The 18,178-nt window shown below is 35.5% G+C and overlaps 3 protein-coding genes across 4 annotated transcripts; 1 reads left to right on the plus strand and 2 right to left on the minus strand.

Moving 5' to 3' along the window:
• Positions 1-218: 218 nt before the first annotated feature.
• Positions 219-2,973, minus strand: Nop60B (dyskerin pseudouridine synthase 1 Nop60B). The gene is made up of 8 exons (XM_033329170.2): positions 2,885-2,973; positions 2,425-2,549; positions 2,007-2,339; positions 1,529-1,939; positions 1,331-1,451; positions 948-1,186; positions 638-865; positions 219-563 (listed from the first exon to the last, which is right to left on the minus strand). Exons 1-8 carry the CDS (start codon positions 2,895-2,897, stop codon positions 480-482), a joined length of 1,554 nt encoding a protein of 517 aa, XP_033185061.1. The 5' UTR covers positions 2,898-2,973; the 3' UTR covers positions 219-479.
• Positions 2,974-3,305: 332 nt separating this feature from the next.
• On the plus strand, positions 3,306-6,358 carry Cdc45 (cell division cycle protein 45). The gene is made up of 9 exons (XM_033329169.2): positions 3,306-3,549; positions 3,833-3,985; positions 4,062-4,271; positions 4,352-4,519; positions 4,602-4,837; positions 4,913-5,249; positions 5,327-5,721; positions 5,812-5,888; positions 5,956-6,358. Exons 1-9 carry the CDS (start codon positions 3,499-3,501, stop codon positions 6,018-6,020), a joined length of 1,692 nt encoding a protein of 563 aa, XP_033185060.1. The 5' UTR covers positions 3,306-3,498; the 3' UTR covers positions 6,021-6,358.
• Positions 6,359-6,463: 105 nt separating this feature from the next.
• LOC117154289 (nucleoredoxin) lies at positions 6,464-17,954 on the minus strand. Of its 2 annotated transcripts, none has more exons than XM_076627949.1 (7): positions 17,357-17,954; positions 8,527-8,796; positions 7,890-7,990; positions 7,579-7,774; positions 7,407-7,497; positions 7,119-7,252; positions 6,464-7,036 (listed from the first exon to the last, which is right to left on the minus strand). In XM_076627949.1, the coding sequence occupies exons 1-7, from the start codon at positions 17,852-17,854 to the stop codon at positions 6,809-6,811; spliced, it is 1,518 nt and encodes a 505-aa protein (XP_076484064.1). In that variant the 5' UTR covers positions 17,855-17,954; the 3' UTR covers positions 6,464-6,808. The 2 variants fall into 2 exon arrangements, with proteins under 2 accessions (XP_076484064.1, XP_033185062.1); XM_033329171.2 differs by having other exon boundaries at positions 7,119-7,255.
• Between the last annotated feature and the right edge of the window lie 224 nt (positions 17,955-18,178).

Below are 18,178 nucleotides of genomic sequence, written 5' to 3' on the forward strand. Positions count from 1 at the left end.
ACTTTGCAAATGTAATTCACTTATTCTATGTACATTTATTGATACTAAATATCGTATCAATATACATTTTTATTATTTGTAAAATTTATAATACTTGACTAACAATGAAATTCGTTTATTCTTATTAATAATGTAATATTATTGAATTCTTTAATATAATCTAAAAGATTACTAAATGTAACTGACTTGAATCACGATCTGTACAAGTTTAGAGAACATATAAAATATTTTTTCAATTTAATAATAAATTGAATTACATCTATGCATCTGTATATGTATATATATATATATTATATATATTGCAGAAGATGGATATTCTTTTTACAATCTGGACGTTGTAAAATATGTATACATTTTTTGAAAATTATCTTTGTATAAGAAACTTATATTCTTTTTTATGACGTATTATAACGTTTCTCTCGTACTTATAAAAAATTATGGTACTTATATTTTAATAAGGACATATTTAAAAAATTATTTCAACTTGAAACTGTTACTTCTTGATCTTGATCTTTATCTTTCTTCTTTTTCTTCTTCTTTTTTTCTTCTTTTGCTGGCGATTCCTATTAATAATAATATTAAGTATTTGAATCTTTTTTAGATTTTAAATATGGAAATTAAATGTAAGTTATTTTACCTCAGTTGCACCTTCTGTAACCATGGGTTCATCAGCTTCTGATTCTACTTTTTCCTTTTTTCGTTTCTTTTTCTTTTCCTTTTTATCTTTCTTTTTTTCTTTTGGTGATGTCAATTCTAAATCTTCAACCTTCTCTTCTTTTATTGTAACTTCGTCTGTAGGTTCTGAAACTGTTTCTTCCCATTTTCGTTTTTTAGATGCAGGATCGGTATCTCCATTTGCCTCAGTCTAAATCCATGAGTTATTAAATGTACAACTTTTATACCAGGTATATTTACATAAAAAAATGCGAAAAGAAAATGATAATTACTTTAATTGTAGGTGTAGAGTAATCTGGATAATTTGCTAACCAGTCTGCAGGTGTGTTTTCATTCGGTTTTCCATATTTATCTAATTTTCCCTCGATTATCATACGTTTTTTTATGGAAGCTTTTGGTCCCAAACCCCATTTTCTTGGATATGCATCTCTTTCCATGATTACTCTTTTAATTTTAGCAGCTACACCATGATCACAAGCTGTCATTGTAGGAGATGTCATTAAAGCTATAGCTGTAATTAAAAAAATGCAAAAATGATAATTTTGAAACGTTTATTTATAAGTAAAGATATCAACACATCACGCATCAACATATCAACACATAAATTACTGTAATAAATAACGTACTGTCCATGTTAGTTTGATACATTACTTACCAAGTGCTATAGCTTCACCTTTTGTAGTCACTATTACAATTTCTTGATTTAGTTCTATGCCATCGTCATACATTAAAATACCAGGTAACATAATTTTAGCTCCATAACAAATAGCATTTACCTATTAATATAATTATGTAGTATTATAAAAAAATCACATATAAAGGTAGTCTTTACATATAGATAAGAAATACATACTGCGCTATCTTTTACAATAATTCTTTTATGATTTACTAGAAGAGCTTCTAGTGGCTTAATTACTCTTCTCAAATAAGACTCATCTCCATGATTTTCATATAACCATTGAGCATCAAGTATATCATGCATAGTAACCATTCCATCATTTTCAGATTGAACACCTGAACGATTTCTACGTAATTCTTGCATTTGACAGCCTGTGCCTAAGAAGAGGCCAAGGTGAACACAAATAGTTCTAATATATGAACCAGCCTCACAACTAACTCTGAACACTCCCATATTACGTTCTTCATCATAGTCAATAAACCAACTGTCATAAACTGTTCTGACACGAAGCTGACGCTTCACTGCAGATATAAGTGGAGGTCGTTGAAATAGTGCACCACGTAATTTTTCTAATGCTTGACTTACCTATATAATTCTTTTATTAATAACAATGTTTTGTATTTAAAATATTTTAAATTTAACATATATTTACCTTCTGAAGACTCTCTGGAGCAGAATGTAATTTAAAAACTGCAATATATTCTTTTCCAGCAGATTGCTGTGATTTAGCTAATCTAGTTGCTCTATCAATACATACTATTAAGCAGCCAGATACTTTTGGATCTAGAGTACCAGAGTGACCAGTTTTTTCTACTTTTAAAATTCTTTTTATCCATGCAACAACTTCATGTGATGATGGATTACATGGTTTGTCAAGATTAATACATCCAGATTTTATATATTCAGATAAAGTACGATGTAATGGTGTTGAGCCACTAGTTAAGGGTGTAAAATGTTTTGTACGAGTAAGCATTTTATCAAAATTCTGAAATAGTAACATTTATGTTGAATCGGCTGTGTTAGAAATTACTTTAGAAATCATAAAATGAATTAAATTTTATGTTACACACTTTAAATAAAAGAGGCCAATCTTTATATTCCAGTTTTACAATCTCATTTGAAGGTTCAAGTTGACATTTCATTGTTGCTTGAATCTCTCCAAGAGATTTCTTTTTGCTTTTCTTCTTGTTTTTATCTAAATAACAAAAATAAGAGTTATAACCTATGAAATTACCACTATTGCACTAATAGACATTATGTTGAGATATAACTATACATCAATAGAAAATTAATTTTGACGTAAAATAAATGTATGGAATATGCATTTAGAATAATATCTTCAATCAAACAGTTATTAAATACTAAAACACGTGTTTGCCGCTAAATTTCCAATTGATATTTATAACAGAAGGTAAATATCTCTACTTATTTTTATATATATGATAAGGATACTGACTCAAATTAAGAGGTAGATTATAATAAATATAACACTAAATAGCATAATATACGAATAAAATTAAAAATAATTACCGCTTTCTGCCATTTTGATATATCTGAGTGAAAACAGCACGTGTATTCCAACGAACTAAAGCGACCCCAAACATACAGGAGCAAATGTGTCCGTAATATTGCTTCATGGGTTATATATACTTTAGATATGCTACGTTATGTACTATTTGAATAACATAAAGACATTTTTAAGCCCATTGTAATATTAAGTGTTGCATATCAGTGAAAATAAATTATATAAATAAATTCTATAAAAATATAATATATAATGATAAGGGATGATATACAATAGAATTTTTAATTCTAAAAGATGCTTGGCTGACGCTCATCTTTGGCATTCTCTGTATACCAATCATGTTTAAATTCGACTATTCTCCGATATTAGCAAATATATCAACAGATTGTATCTTATGATTTTGTAAATCAATTAGAATACTTAAATAAAATTAGACAATGAAACTGTTGACGACTTGTATTCTGTATTCTGTATCTATGATTGTCTTGTATTCTATATCGTAACACGACACTGTTGGCTACTGTTATGTTTAGTTTTCGCGGTAAGCTAGAGATGGGTGAAACAGAATAAAAAGAGCAGTGAATATAAAAAATATTCCCATGCCGAAGATCACTGCATCATGTTTGTGGAAAACTTAGAAAGAGGATTTTACCGCTTAATAAAACATGATGTGAGTTATTTTTCGAACCCTTCGATTATAAAATTTGTCATGTTTACATAGGTTACAACTTTTCTTAAAATTATAAGTATATTTTTAAATTACTGTACAATTTATTTAAGTTAATTTTGAAATTATTATTATGTTTTTTCTTTAATTTTTATTCACTTGTTGAATGACAAAGTGATTATATATGTATTATAAATAAATATACATTATATATTATTATCATAATTATATATACATTAGATTATTTGTTATGAAATAAGATACTAACATTAATTCTTTATTGTAGAGGTGTTTACTGTTGGTTAACTTTGATGTTGATGCCATTTGTGCCTGTAGAATTTTACAACAACTTTTTAAATATGATAACATGATATATACCCTTGTACCTATTCAAGGTATTCAGGATATGGTTCGTGCCTTTGAAGAGAATTGTGAGGAGGTAATAAAAATTTAAAAAACATATGTACGTATCATATTTTTGTGCCAAATCTTATTAATATTTATTTTTTACTTAGGTAAAGAATGTTATTTTTATAAATTGTGGGGGTACATTAGACTTAGTAGAACTGTTACAACCTACAGAATCTGTGATATTTTATATCGTTGATAGCCATAGGCCTTACGATTTATGTAATGTATATTCAGAAGATCAAGTACGTATACTTGGTAAACCAGATGAAGATGATGAAATTCCAGAATATAATGATGTCTTTAGAGATGATTCTGTAAGCAATTTGTTTCAATTTTATATGACCAGCTAATTTAACAATAAAAAAATTGGAGAAATTTTCCTTTGTAAATTTAGTCTGATGAAAATGAAACAGACGAAGAATCAGAAAATAATGGATCTCAGACAAAAAGGCGAAGGTTAAATGAAGAAGATATTATTAGAAGAACCAAACGAAGAGAATGGACTGAGAAAAGAGCAACTATTTTGTTCAATTATACACAGTACAGTTACTATAGCAAATCAGTATGAGTTATCAAAAAAATATATAAATATCATTATTATAATATGGAATATAAGAATTTAAATATATTTTGTGTTTCTGTAGAGTGCAATGCTTATATTTGAAATGGCATGGAATATGACAAAAGATAATTTGGATATGGTTTGGTGGGCTATAATTGGTTCTACAGAACAAGCTATTCTTGGTAAAGTAGAATCAAGGTTAAGTGTTCTTGAAGAAGGTTCCCTTCAAGCCCATGTATCTAGATTAACTCATAAAGGAGCTGAAGTTGATAAGCAAGAACAGCGACAAAGTACAGTTAAAATTACTTATGACAAAGAGTATCCTTTTAACTCAATTTTATGAAGTTTATGTATGATAAAATACAAACTTTATTTTCTTACATAGAAATGTAGTCTCCTACTTGTGTTATATCGCCATTGGACTGTAGAAGCTAGTTTAAGACACTCAGTACCAACTGCAGTTTCGTTACGACTTTGGTCTCTTCGAGGAGAACAACGATTGAAGGGATTATTGGCAGACATGGGTTTGCCACTAGCGCAATCAAAGCAACGATTTTCAGCAATGGATCTTGCACTTAGGCAAGAATTTAAACAAATGGTAGAAAAATTAGCAGGAAAATATAAAGTAGATACTATAATTGGGACAAGTTTTACTCTGCAGTATGGTTACAAGTTTAAATATTGTGCTTCAGATATAGTTTATGCTATGCTTGCTGTAATGGAATCTTCTGTAAGTATCTAACACTTATGTTTCTGTTTGTTTAATTTTGTGTATATTTTAATACATCGATTTTTTAAATGTTTCAGTCAAAGACAAAATTACCACAAGGTTGTTTTTTAGATGCATTGGACTGTTTATCCCGTACTAAAAAAGATATTTTAGAAAGTGGTATAGAGAAAGCAAAACTTATGCTTAAAACTATTTTTAAGACTGCACAGAGTATTTTACAATTGAAGGAAATAAAAAACATTGGTTCATTTCTTTACATAATTATTCCAGAGGGAAGTGCTGACAATCTTATATTTGCGCATCCATATCCATTAATAATGTTAGCTCAGTTTACTCTAAAGGCTTATGTAGAATCTTCAAAAAACAGGCGGGCACCGGAATTGCCACTTGTAGCTTCTTCAGTGTATGACGCAGAAGAGAAAATGTGTATAATGATTGGCATACCACCAGTGTGTGAAGATCAACCAAGAAGGTAATTATAAGTAATTAATTGAAATCCATTATGGAAATATTTTAAGTGGATTTAATATTATTGCATGTATAATATTAATATTTATCGTAGTTTATTTGGAAGAGCCTTTGAGCAAGCGGCGAAAAATACAAATTCTTACATAGAAGCAGATTACTTTGACTCTACAAGTAAGGATAACTTATGACATTTTTAGCATTTATTTTTCTACATACATACTAATATTCTATGTTTCAGTAATAAGACTGAAAATCGAAGAAAGACCAAGATTTTTGGATGCTTTAGCATCTCTTCTAGCTTAAAATTTTAGTAATTTATTTAACATATAAAATAGAAATTTTCTCTTCACACATATTTATTTCCTTTTTTTAAATAATACGAAGTAACAATAACGCGTGAAACATTTTTAAAAATACGACAGGATCGATTAAGTACATTTTATTTTTTATGACATATTGTAACTGACAAATGTAAGTTAGTAATATTTTCATTTACGTACGAAATAACTGATAAAAAAATTTATTGGATGATAAAGCAAATATTGTATAATGTAAATGATATGTAATAATTATAATTTTTATATAAGAACAAAATTAACTTAAAAAATGTATGAATAAATTTATTCAATTTTTCACATTCATTTATTTTTTAATTTATAAAATAATTGTAATCAAGGCATGAGATTAACGATTATTACTTATATGGAGAACTGAGTTAATAACAAGCACTTGCTAGTAACTCAAGATACGTTCGACGTGTTCATTTGGCGTTTATTAAGTAGTACATAATATAATATATTAACGTGTGCATGTGTACACTTAAAAATACAATTCGCTCAGTTTTTATTAACTATGATATTATAATACATGTCTTTTGGTTACTTCCACAAAGGGGTGTGCGAATACAAGCGCCATTTTGCGCGAGATCCTTCCTACGAAAGGAGCAATGGTATCACAGAGACAGGATTGAGAAGAGAGGATGGGGTTTCTTTTTTTTGTGGTTGTATAATGACCACTTAAAATCTTGACTGCTCCTTCCTCCACATGGCTTTCAATATTTTGTATAAAATTGTCAATTGATTTTCAAAAATTCAAGTAGAAACGTAATCATTCTTAGCAGTTTTGTGTACTGCAGCTATTTTGTTTATAGGCAATTTGTCATTGCGAAAACTATCGACAAATTGTTGTACAGAATCTACAGTTATTTCGGCACCATCTTCCATCACCACATAAATTCCTCGAGGTATATCAATTGCTGTTAAGAGAGGTACAGCATCATCTAATCCGACAAATTCACGAAGAATATCTGATGTTTCACACTATAAGGAAAACAATAGTATATCCATTAAATTGAGAGTAATTATTAATAATTAGTTATGGGTAAATACGATTGGTACTTACATCTAATGCTACATAAAATTGCAAAATATCATCTGGATCATCATAATTTGGATCATAGTCAGGTCTACCTTGTCTGTACACCTGTGCAGCTGGCAATAATACACTCTCTGCGAATTGAATCTCACAGTCTTCACCTTCTGCCAGAGCATAATAATGACATAAATAAACTACCGGTACTATACATACATAGAAAGATGTTTATTTATTTAACGACCAATATGTTTCTAAAGTTTTGTTCTATCTTTGTGTCGGATCATTTTGTATACAAATATTATAAAGTGAACTTACCGACAAAAAGAATAATTGCCGGTGCATCATGTAACGAAGCGGCGTATTTTTCAGTTAAAATATTCACCAGACGACTGGTCCATGGAAAATTCTGAAAAATTGAAAACTTTATATCAAAAACAGCAAAAAAACGACGAAGTAATACAAATCGATTCAATAAATTTTTATTTACCAATCCTTCAGGATCCTCGATTAATTCCGCCCGACCATCCAAAGTTATAATGTTATCTCGGGGGTCAAGTATTACTAAAGTGGGTATTGCTTGTACGTCGAGAGCACTTGCTAATTTTCGTCGTCTCTCTTCTTGACTAAAAGGTATCCTCAACCAAGGCATCGTTTCAATGTAAACGTTGTAAGACTCTTCGCTCCTAACATCATAGAAATTGTATTTCAATTAATGACTATACCGTAATTACTTACTATGTAAGTATATATTTTACGTTTTATCCGAAATGAATAAGTGACATAATTTTTTCAACTTACCTATCTGAACTTACAAAGATCACCTCGAAATCGTGACCCCTTTCTCGAATTCGCTGATAGGTGTCCACAAGTTGTGGAGTAAATGCTTTGCAAGGTGGACACTGTATAAACGCAGAAAATGTATATCATTTTCCATATGATATTTATAAAGGAAAAAAAGTTATACTTTCTCGTCAAAATAATTAATTCAAAAGAAATACGAGTCAAATAAGATGATATATTTTTTGTTCCCTGTCTTCTACAACTATTATTAAATAACAACGTTATTTTATGATCGTTAGCTTCACACTGTTATTGTTACCTAAGATTCTCTTTTTAACTTGCACGATATAAACATGAAACAGTTTGGAATTGTTGATCGATTATTCAGTGCAGGAGAATTAGAGCACAAACGGTTAATTTTAACTACGGTGAAAAATACGTAGATTTAATCATATTTTCCAATATCTCGTTAATTATAAATTTCCAAGAAATCGATAGTTTGAAGAATAGAATACTACTTTAGCGCTGTGAATAATTCGTACACGAATATTTTTGTGTACATCTGTGCGATTTATAAATATCGAGACGAATACGAGAAATATACTTTTTAGCTTTACATAGTTGAAACTTATGAGAATATTATGTAAGTATATACCCAATGTGCGCTGAAGTAAACACCCTTAAAGCAATGACGTAACTCTTCGTGTAGCATGGGTTCGTTACTATCGCGTGCTCCACATGGCAATAAGGGTCCATCTTCGAGAGCAGCCTTCGGATGAGGAGCTTTCCAAGGAAATTCAGCCCCGCTGGAGTCGCCGATGGTTCGCTCTACGCCTCCTCTGGTTACCACCGAGCCGTTAGAACCGTCCAATAAAATCAAAGTTGGTACATCGGCCTTTATCCGATACCTTCGAGTCAGTCTGGTCTGTAAAAGAGATACTTGGTCGGCTATAAGAGTATTTCAATGTTGATCGTGAGATTCTTCAAACTCCTCCATAAATATTCGCGAGAGCCACCATTCTTTGTTTTAAATCGCAAGAGAAGATTTCCATTCGACAAGATTGCAATAATCTCTTGATTCCTGATCAAAGTATGAAATCGAGAGAAAAATTTAAGTGATTATATAAACGTTCTAACATATATTTCTATAAGAAAAAGAACCGTGTATACTGACGAAACGAAACCTGTTTTAATGAAATGTGAAAGGTGTAACTAGGCAGGAGTAATTGAAGTTGCATGTCGATGAAATACGTGTATTGTAATTTACTATATTTTAATATGTATAATGAGATTTTGGATGAAAATAAAATTGAACGAAAGCACACACCCTGATCAGAATTATTCGCTCTAATAATTTTATTATCTACGGGAAACATTAAAGCATAATATGTGATAAATTAAATTGGCGGCTGATATATTTACGCTAATCAGAAATAGTAAAATTACTGTTTTCCTCTTTACGCCTCAATTCAGATATTTCTCCAAATTGTTTTCAAAACACGATAAAATAAGAGAAATCGATATAAAAGTTACTTTTACATTCGATTATTATCCAGAGTCATATCGATAAAAGTAATAGCGCAATCCTCATCGGTGTTTTACGTTGTACGATTTTACGAAAATACGTTTCTCGCCACGTAAACTGTGGTTTTGAATTCAGCTCGCAGAGTACTTGAGTATTGGCTACAAAGAAGAAAAAAAAGAGTTGAAGCAAAAGGAAGGAGAAAGATGGAAAGATCGAAACCCATCAATTTCAGGAACCGTGAGAGGAATAACGTGACGATATAAACGAACGAGGCGTCGTGTGTGCTGCGTGCACACGCACGTTCAAGAAATTCGAAACACGTAGCCTGCCGCCTCTGTTTCTTCCGTTATCCTTCTAACACGCAACGAAATTCAAGCACGGCGAAAAAGGGCGCAACGAGTATCTACAGGGGAGTAATGTCTGCTGACAATGAGCGCTATCCCTTCTGCCCCCCAGCTGCATGATTACAGTGCTACAAGAGGCAAAAAAGGGACGAGAATGGAAGGCAAGGGAAAGGGGCACGAACATGATAGTAGAAACTGGTTGAAAGTTTTTCAAGCCGGAAGAGATAAGAAAGGATGAACGCGCACGGGAAAGATATACGTATAAGCAAATAACCCCAGACGGGGTTAGATTTCCGTTTTTTCCTAGATAAGCAGTCAACCCTCTCAATATTATGCTCGAGTTGAGAGAGAAGTATTAGCAATTCCTTTCCTTTCTTTTCGTATCCTTTTTTAAAAAGGAAGTATCTTCCCGTTTTAGTGGTACGAAGATGGCTGAGCCCGGTTGATAATAAGAATCGCCGTCTCTTCTAGCAGGCTGCACGATTATAATACATAGTATGAACCGTGAAAACAGAGATGATAAGAAAGCTAAAAGTCCCTGCAGCGGCGCAAATAAGAAAGGATGGCAGTTTCGAAGGGTGCAGACTTGCTGGAAATTCTTTTGTGGATTCTGAAACAAGCGGTAGCTGCAGCTACCTACATACTTTCTTCAGTTGTATTGCTTTGAATTTCTCGTAGTTTCCAATGAACTTTTGTAATAAAGTTACTGATGGAGCTTGCCATACTGTTTGCTGTTTATACACATAGAGGCTTTGATTATTTTATTTAATTCCAAGATTATCCTTCAAGCAAGGGTTTCTACGTCTATCTATGGGTAATCTAAGGGTACACGGCAGAATAATTTACTTACAATACTCAATGAAAATTGATTGTAAACTACTTCCAAATAAAAAAAAAGAATATTCGGTTATCACGTATATTCCGATGATAACGATCCTTACACAATATTATTCTACTCTTATCGTTACTCTTATGACAGGCTTTCGTTACAACTTTAGCTGATAATCGACGTACACGTAATAATATGATAATATCATCGTATTGCCCGTAATATTTACGCTCGCGAAAGAAACTTTTAGGACGACCTAATATTCATCGATATGTGAGATGGTACTAGCCCCACTGGGCATAGCCCCAGTCGGGCATAGCCCCAGTCGGGCATAGCCCCAGTCGGGCATAGCCCCACCGGGCATAGCCCCAGTCGAGCATAGCCCCACCGGGCACAGCCCCACTCGGGCATAGCCCCAGTCGGGCATAGCCCCACCGGGCACAGCCCCACCGGGCACAGCCCCACTCGGGCATAGCCCCACCGGGCACAGCCCGTGTCGGGCATAGCCCCACCGGGCACAGCCCGTATCGGGCATAGCCCGTATTAGGTGAACAGGCAAAACCCGTAGTACGGTGATCGGGCCAAGTATAATATATAATAGCTTGTTTCTAAGGGTATCTATGTATTTTTACTATCCTTTATCCGTTATATATCCTATTTGTATTCACTTTAATAAAATTCTAATGAATTATCCTAATGTTTAACCATTTATTCTTAAAAAAAATATATTTTTTCTACCAATAGGAAAACAGTAGAATCCATTATATGCATATATCTAAAACAAGCAAATAGTCGGTCTCAAATGCTTTGATACCGTTAAACGATGCATTAACGATTTTTGTCGATTGCGCTAGGACGTACTTACACTTACGTACTTCTCTCGGGAAGATGATCAACTATAGTATTCGTTAGCATTGAATACTGATTCCCGTTAAGCTGTCTGATTACAAGAGAACAAAAGGAGCAGAGAAGATCGAAGCACAATGGACATATTGCAGGAGCCTTTTATACCAGGGTAGATAATGAAGAACAGTCTAAGAGGTGAAATAAAGTTTCCAATCATCTCAGATCTTTCGATGACGAATAATTCATTCGTACGACGTCATTTCGTACATTGTTGCGCTTATTACTGTAACTGTCCTATCTGCGCCTCCCATTTCTAAATATTATTTATATAAAGATTATCGACACTATTTTATTAAAAAAATAGCAATATACTTACATCGCTATGATCGTTTATCCGCCATTTCGAACGACTAACAGTTAAAACAAATGTTTATACCCTAACGTTCAATCTTCCTATTACAGGCGAAGACGACAACGAACCAAGCAACAGAGTCGAATATCTGTCGCGTGATACAAGCTTCCGCGGAGACAAAAAGATGTCTGGATTAACGGATCTGGTTCAAAAAGACCAGAGAGATTTCAATAAATCTTCGGTAACCGACACCTATCGCGCAATCGATCCGCCCTCGAAACTTTCGTTGCTCGACAGGTTATTTTCTGGCGGACCTTTTCCTTGGGAAGGACTATATACCCTTGGCAGTATTTTCCCGATCGAGGGAGATCGGGAGACGAGTAAAATTCGGAGGACGATGCGCTACAGCCGAACAGAAAGAGGGTGAGCTTTGGAATAAGGCAAGAAGGGTTTTCTCTAGGTAGCCGAACGTGCGACGTCGTACGTTATCGCGACCCTTCACGGGGAGGCATTACCTCGTCCCTTCGTATATTTCCTAGGGCGCTTTCTCGTTCGTTCCTACGCTCGATGTATATATACATTGGTTCGCCGTCTCCGTCTGGAGCGGTCGATAACGCGTACGTCCTCCCTTGGCGTTGCTGCCGCTCGCTCGACGGTGCTATCGTTATTTCCCCCGGTGGTCTGTATGTCCCCTACCACGCTACTTCCATCGCTCCTGCTTGCTCGTTCCCCCGTGTCGTCCTTGCTCCATCGCCCGCTTACCCTCGTCGATTCTCTTTCTCCCTCCCGGCAACGGAACGCTTGTGTCGCTACGAAAAATCCTCGTGTGATACCATTATTCTATCTACACACTGACTAGCCACGTTCGATTAAACGTTTCGTCCATGCTTGCTACGAGCAAGTGTCGAATATCGGATATCCGACGAATATCAAGATTACGCGAGCCCAAAATCGCTTTCGATCGTACGGGCTTTTTCAACGAGATTACTTTCTTTCGTATGAACAACCGTACTTCGTTTTTGATTGTTTCAACTATTTCGAGTATCACGGATACGGAAGAAGATTTTGGAAGATGAAGGATAATTTGAAAAGTGACGTTCTCTACTCTTCATTTTTTTGCAGACACTCTGCCATTTAGTCTGTCTCCGGCAAGGGGAACCCTTTGCCATGCCATGACATCGGGTAGAAGACGAGCGATGGAGGGGAAGGGATGAGATCACTGTTGACTCGTTCGCGCGCGTTCAATCGCCTTCTTCGTGAACGACAGAGGTGCACAACGCGCGCTTTGTCGCGCTAAATTTTCCGGAAAGCTTTCTTGTCGTTAAATGGTTTATCTCGCCGACGCGCGTTTTACATTATATCATTGCAATGTGTGTTATTCGCAAAAGTATAAAGAGCTTTTTAAAATACGTTTTAAAGTACTTCAAAAAATAAGATTCATACATTCGTACATAAACGTTGTTGACCAATCACGAGTAAACTATATCTTCAGGCAGAAAGTTAAGTTGTTAGTTTCTGCGTAAAATAATTGGCGACACGAGTTAGTCTTTATATAACATAGATGGCCAACAATGTGTTAAGAAAAGAAACAGGTACAAATTTGAAAATTTTATGTATTTTCCATTCGATATCTAATTTTTGCAAATTTTGTCCATTTTCAAAGCTAATTTTACTTCTACAATTTTCAAGATTTTATCATTTTTATTGAATTCGTATAAAATTGAGCGAACTTGACGTATATGTATATACCATTACATCTAGATTAAGTATGATTTGGTATGACGCGATCTGTGAACGTTGTTAATCGATTTGACGTAGGGGTGAATATAATTTGGAGTTGCGCACCCCTGGTATATACAGATATCGGCCTCCCGACGTCTCTCGTCCGACCGAGACTGACGAGACCACTGTGTTTCCATTGGTCAACCCCAGCAACGTCTTAAGACTACCATGCTTTCAATTACACGCAGACTACACGTTTGTGTATGGCTTGAAAATGTTACGGAACATGGAAGAACTGTTCGCATCTTATTAAGGATCGATTTTGTAAATTTTAAGGGTTACGAACGACAATGGGAACACGTTTGAAACGTTTACGTTCCCATCGAAATATCTTCGAAAGGAAGATCCTTGACGGAATAGCGTAGTAGAAATATTTAACTAAAAGGAGGGTAGAAAGAGAAGAAACAAAATTCAGCGTCGCTTAAATTAAAATAAGAATAAGAACGTAGGAATTAAGATAGTGTATAATCTAAAAAGACGAATTAAATGGCTAAGAGACATTGGGAGAGCATCGGTAGGGAAATGACGCGAAACATTTAATTTTTTTTAATTCGCCCAACCTTCTACCACTTTTATGGGTATGATACGCGCGGCGTCAAAGCATTTGCAGGATTTCACGCGAGTTTTTGAGTCATAGGCACTGGAATACATTTATTCGGACGATTCGTATGTACTACACTTTTTCTTTGACCACTGCCGAGTAGGTCGTGTGTAATCTACACGATATGCCAGGTAAAAAGCAGACAGGAGCAGAAGAGGGAGGAGGAGGAGGAGAAATGGGTGTGGGTGGATGGAAAGGGGGTGGAAAAAGGTGGAGGAAGGATTACATAGTGCCGCGTACGGGCCACTCTGTGTACGAACTGCCTCAAAGTCTATCTAGATTCCAACGTCTCTCTCCTTCCTTTTTTTTTTCTTGCTGTTTCAGTCGTTTTCGGGGAGCGGAGGAGACCTGCATCGCCACCGATTCGCGCGCACATTCTCTCTCTCTCTCTCTCTTTTCTTTCTATGTACGCTCAAACGTAAACATCTTTCCTCTCTTTTCGGTTTGCTACCTTCCGTCGCTTTCTTGATCTCGCCGGCCGAATGAGAAAGCTATTTGCGGAAGATATGGGTCGGCCACCCCGAATGCAAAGGCTGCCTTGACTCTTTCTCAGGTGCTTCTGCGTCTAAGGCAAAGCCACCCGCCGTATACCTTTATGAAACGGTTTACGCCGTACAAACGATGAGCAGCGCACCTCTATTACCTAGCTGTTCAAGCAGCCGGACACTCAGTTGCTTCCTTGATACCACTAACCGTTCAATTTTGTCGAACAAACTGGACACAGTCCCCTTGCTCCCTTCTCAAGGAGCGACGTAAAAAGATAGCCCCGGCTGCCACCGGAGATCAATACGGACTTCATTAACGATGCATGGTAACGCAACGATAACTCGCGTTATTAACCGTAATCTCTGCCAATTACTTGCTTCGTTTTTTGTTCTTATTGACAAATTTACGTTATGATCTCGCGAAACATTTCCTTTTTAATAATTTTGTTTTCAATAGACAATAATGGAATTAAGAATTTACTTCGCAATTGTTTCTGGCTTCTTTGTTTGCTTTCAATGCGAAAAACTGAGAAAAATGTTGAACGAGAAAGAGAAAGATGGTGAAAGAGGGAAAATTTGATCGTCGTTTCTTTCTTGCAACCTTCCACAACCCAAAGTTGCTCTTCTCATTGTTAAATGAATGGAACTGTATACAAAGAACCTACGATTTCAAGGGGGTGATTCCCAACGTGGATCAGGTAGATAGGCGGAATAACGAGCAAGGAAGAATCACGAGGCTACTTGACGCTAATTGCGCAGGACTCTTATCGTTACATTTACTCGCGAATCAGACTGTCAAGTATATATGTATATACATACATACATACATACATACATATATATTTTTTTCTTTGTCTATTACTCTATATGTGTATATATATATATATATATATATCACAAACACTAACAATTCGAGTGGCTTGACTAATGATCGTGAAAAAAAGACAGAGAATAACAACCTCCGATCGTTCCTTACATTCACATGCTGCTAATGCGTATGCATCCAATAAGTACTAACAGCAGCCGCCTTACATAGCAATTTTAAAGCATCTCCATTACACAAATGCAAACTATCCAACGTAAACCGCTGTTTCAAACCGTCATATAGGAAACCGTTACTTTCCTTTTTCATTTCTCTTTTCTCTCGTATCATTTCTTTTTAATTCGTTACCCCGATGCGATAGTAGAACCTCGTTAACGTGCATAAAAAGTATAGGGGAAACCGAATATCCACTATGCGTGTGCGAAGTGTTGCAACGTAACGCAGAGTCACTCAAACTTTCGAGACAAGAGATATGTGCGTCATCGAGGTGCGTGGGTGATGAAAAGATCAATGTACGATGCCGTCCTACCGTCTGCTTTTAATCGCCACGAACAAAATTCTCGTCTCAATTTCAATTCATTCATTTGCTTGTTTCCAATTAAAACGGTGTTAGGAATTTTTTCACAGATTTTCGTAACCCCTTGGTAAAATTATTAGATTTACAATTTCTTCCAGCACCATCTGCAGGGTGAAATTGTTACCTTAATCGGCATTTCTTTTACTTGGATTTCTGAAATTATTTTGTAATTCGTTAGATTCTTTTTGACTTGGACTAAATCTTCGTATAATATATCATTTGTCTATAAACCTGTACTATAAAAAGAAAAAGAATAGATTAAAACACGCTTTACTAGAAAGAAGTCGTGCAAATGTTGATTAAAAAAGAAAAAAGAAATCATATTTGATCGTGACTGAAAAAGCACGTTAGTAGTTAGTTCGTAGAGAAGCAGATGTTTTGTGGAAATATTACGAACGATTTTTAGTTAGAGAAAGTCGACTCTGCCTCGTGTGTCGGTGCAAATAAAATCGGACCCTAAATAGCACGTCTGGCGAGGGGTTAAAACACCCGTTGGAAATAAAAAAGGCGCTGCGCGCACAGTCCTTCTGCATAACAGCATGTGTGCCTTCTCTATGTATACATGTGTAACTTTATGACAGACATATGTATACAAATTTCAAATGATACGCTCGCCTCAATTGATCACAGCCCGTCTGACCGTAAAATTCGCATAGCCGGTGAAAAAGTCGTGAAGAAAAGCTGCCACCGTTGGGAAATATGGGAAAACCATTAAAATTATTATCTCGTACGGTGTTTCGAATTAATAGAAACGCGCTTTTTCATTTTCAAGGAGTTAGTAGTTATCTGAATGGCCGTTCCGGCAAACGCAACCATTATTCGGCTTAAAAAGCCAATCTAATTATTTGATTGAATTTAATTGAAATAGCGTGGCTGCGCGATCTCGGTGATAAAGATTTGGTGATATCGGCTTCAAGCAGAAAAAAAGAGAGAGAGATGGAGTAATTCGAGTGCAATTATTTAGGAATGTTCTTTCGCCCGTTATAATCTCGATGGAGGTGAATAAAATTGAAAACAAGAAAATATATCGAACGAAAGATACAAAGAAGCTACGAAATAAACATAGTATGAAAATGTTTTAGTGTTTCTGAAAATTTTCGAGAAAGAAAATATGATTGTTAATTTCGTAGAACTTAATAGTAAAAATAGATATACATGACATTAACGTGCTTACGACGCCTTATTTTAGTACTGTCGAATGCCAGAAGTATTACTATCCATAATTTGTTTAGCGATATCCCAATAAAGATAAATAAAAATCGAACAAAGTATAGGAGGAGTGGAAATCGAAATATGAAAGAATTACAGAGATGCGTGTTACCTTTCTTTCGTAGTCCAAGTTCGGTACAGCCAACCAGGGTAACTCTGCAACGTGTGCACGGAAACTTTCTTCAAAGTCGAGGACATCGGCTACGTTACTCCAAAGAACCACGTGCACGACCTCGAACTTTTTCCTCCTTTCTCTACCTCTGGTGGAATTCTCTGTGTCCCGATCGTTTTCCGTGTGTGACGGGGATAACGAGTTGACATTGGTGTACAGGTCGAGCAGCTGACGCGTAAAGTCATCGCACGTAGCACCGGGATTAATGAAACTAAAATACACACCGATCACTTCACAAGTCGGCTGGCCGTCTTCATCGACAAGCATACCACTTGCATCGCACGGTTTTGTGTCTTGTTGATTAACCTGACTGCACCGCGACAGTTGTTTACCGAACAGTCTATGTTGCCAACAGACTGGTTTCGCGGCGGCCGCAGGTGACTTTTTCGTTACGTTTCCCGAGCTGGATGATGCCTGCTCGCTATAGCACGCGGCCATCGCACGTAACAATTAGCCCGCTTCATTCACCGGCGACACGCACTGACAAACTTTCCGTTTCTACACTGCTTTCAAATCGAACTCGGTACTCCTTGCTCCGTCAACGCCGACTGATTCACGTTTCGCTGACTCGGGACCCGCGACCAATCACAGACGTTTCGATCCGGTTAAACCCGAGCGCCCCCGAATCGCGCCGATAAACCCGCGCTTTTTCTCAATATTGGATGTATTCAAATTATTCCTTTTTCTTTTTCGATTAACGTATCCTTATATAAACTGTAAAAACCTATTTTTTTAATTTTCCCATTGTTTCATCATTTTCTC

Source organism: Bombus vancouverensis, chromosome 3, assembly GCF_051014615.1.
Source record: "Bombus vancouverensis nearcticus chromosome 3, iyBomVanc1_principal, whole genome shotgun sequence".
In the NCBI taxonomy this organism is placed as follows: Eukaryota; Metazoa; Arthropoda; class Insecta; order Hymenoptera; family Apidae; genus Bombus; species Bombus vancouverensis.

Excerpts from the sequence above, each read along its gene's own strand:
- Nop60B (XM_033329170.2), bottom strand. Across the intron at positions 1,452-1,528 it reads TTATTGTAAAAGATAGCGCA|GTAAATGCTATTTGTTATGG; the intron begins GTATGTATTTCT and ends TTATATTAATAG. Across the intron at positions 1,187-1,330 it reads AGGTGAAGCTATAGCACTTG|CTATAGCTTTAATGACATCT; the intron begins GTAAGTAATGTA and ends TTTTAATTACAG.
- Cdc45 (XM_033329169.2), top strand. The coding sequence starts at position 3,499 with ATGTTTGTGGAAAACTTAGAAAGAGGATTTTACCGCTTAATAAAACAT. Across the intron at positions 5,250-5,326 it reads TTGCTGTAATGGAATCTTCT|TCAAAGACAAAATTACCACA; the intron begins GTAAGTATCTAA and ends TAAATGTTTCAG. Across the intron at positions 5,722-5,811 it reads TGTGAAGATCAACCAAGAAG|TTTATTTGGAAGAGCCTTTG; the intron begins GTAATTATAAGT and ends TATTTATCGTAG.
- LOC117154289 (XM_033329171.2), bottom strand. The coding sequence starts at position 17,854 with ATGGCCGCGTGCTATAGCGAGCAGGCATCATCCAGCTCGGGAAACGTA. Across the intron at positions 7,775-7,889 it reads ATCTTTGTAAGTTCAGATAG|GAGCGAAGAGTCTTACAACG; the intron begins GTAAGTTGAAAA and ends CTATGATGTTAG. Across the intron at positions 7,037-7,118 it reads AATTTTATGTAGCATTAGAT|TGTGAAACATCAGATATTCT; the intron begins GTAAGTACCAAT and ends TTTTCCTTATAG.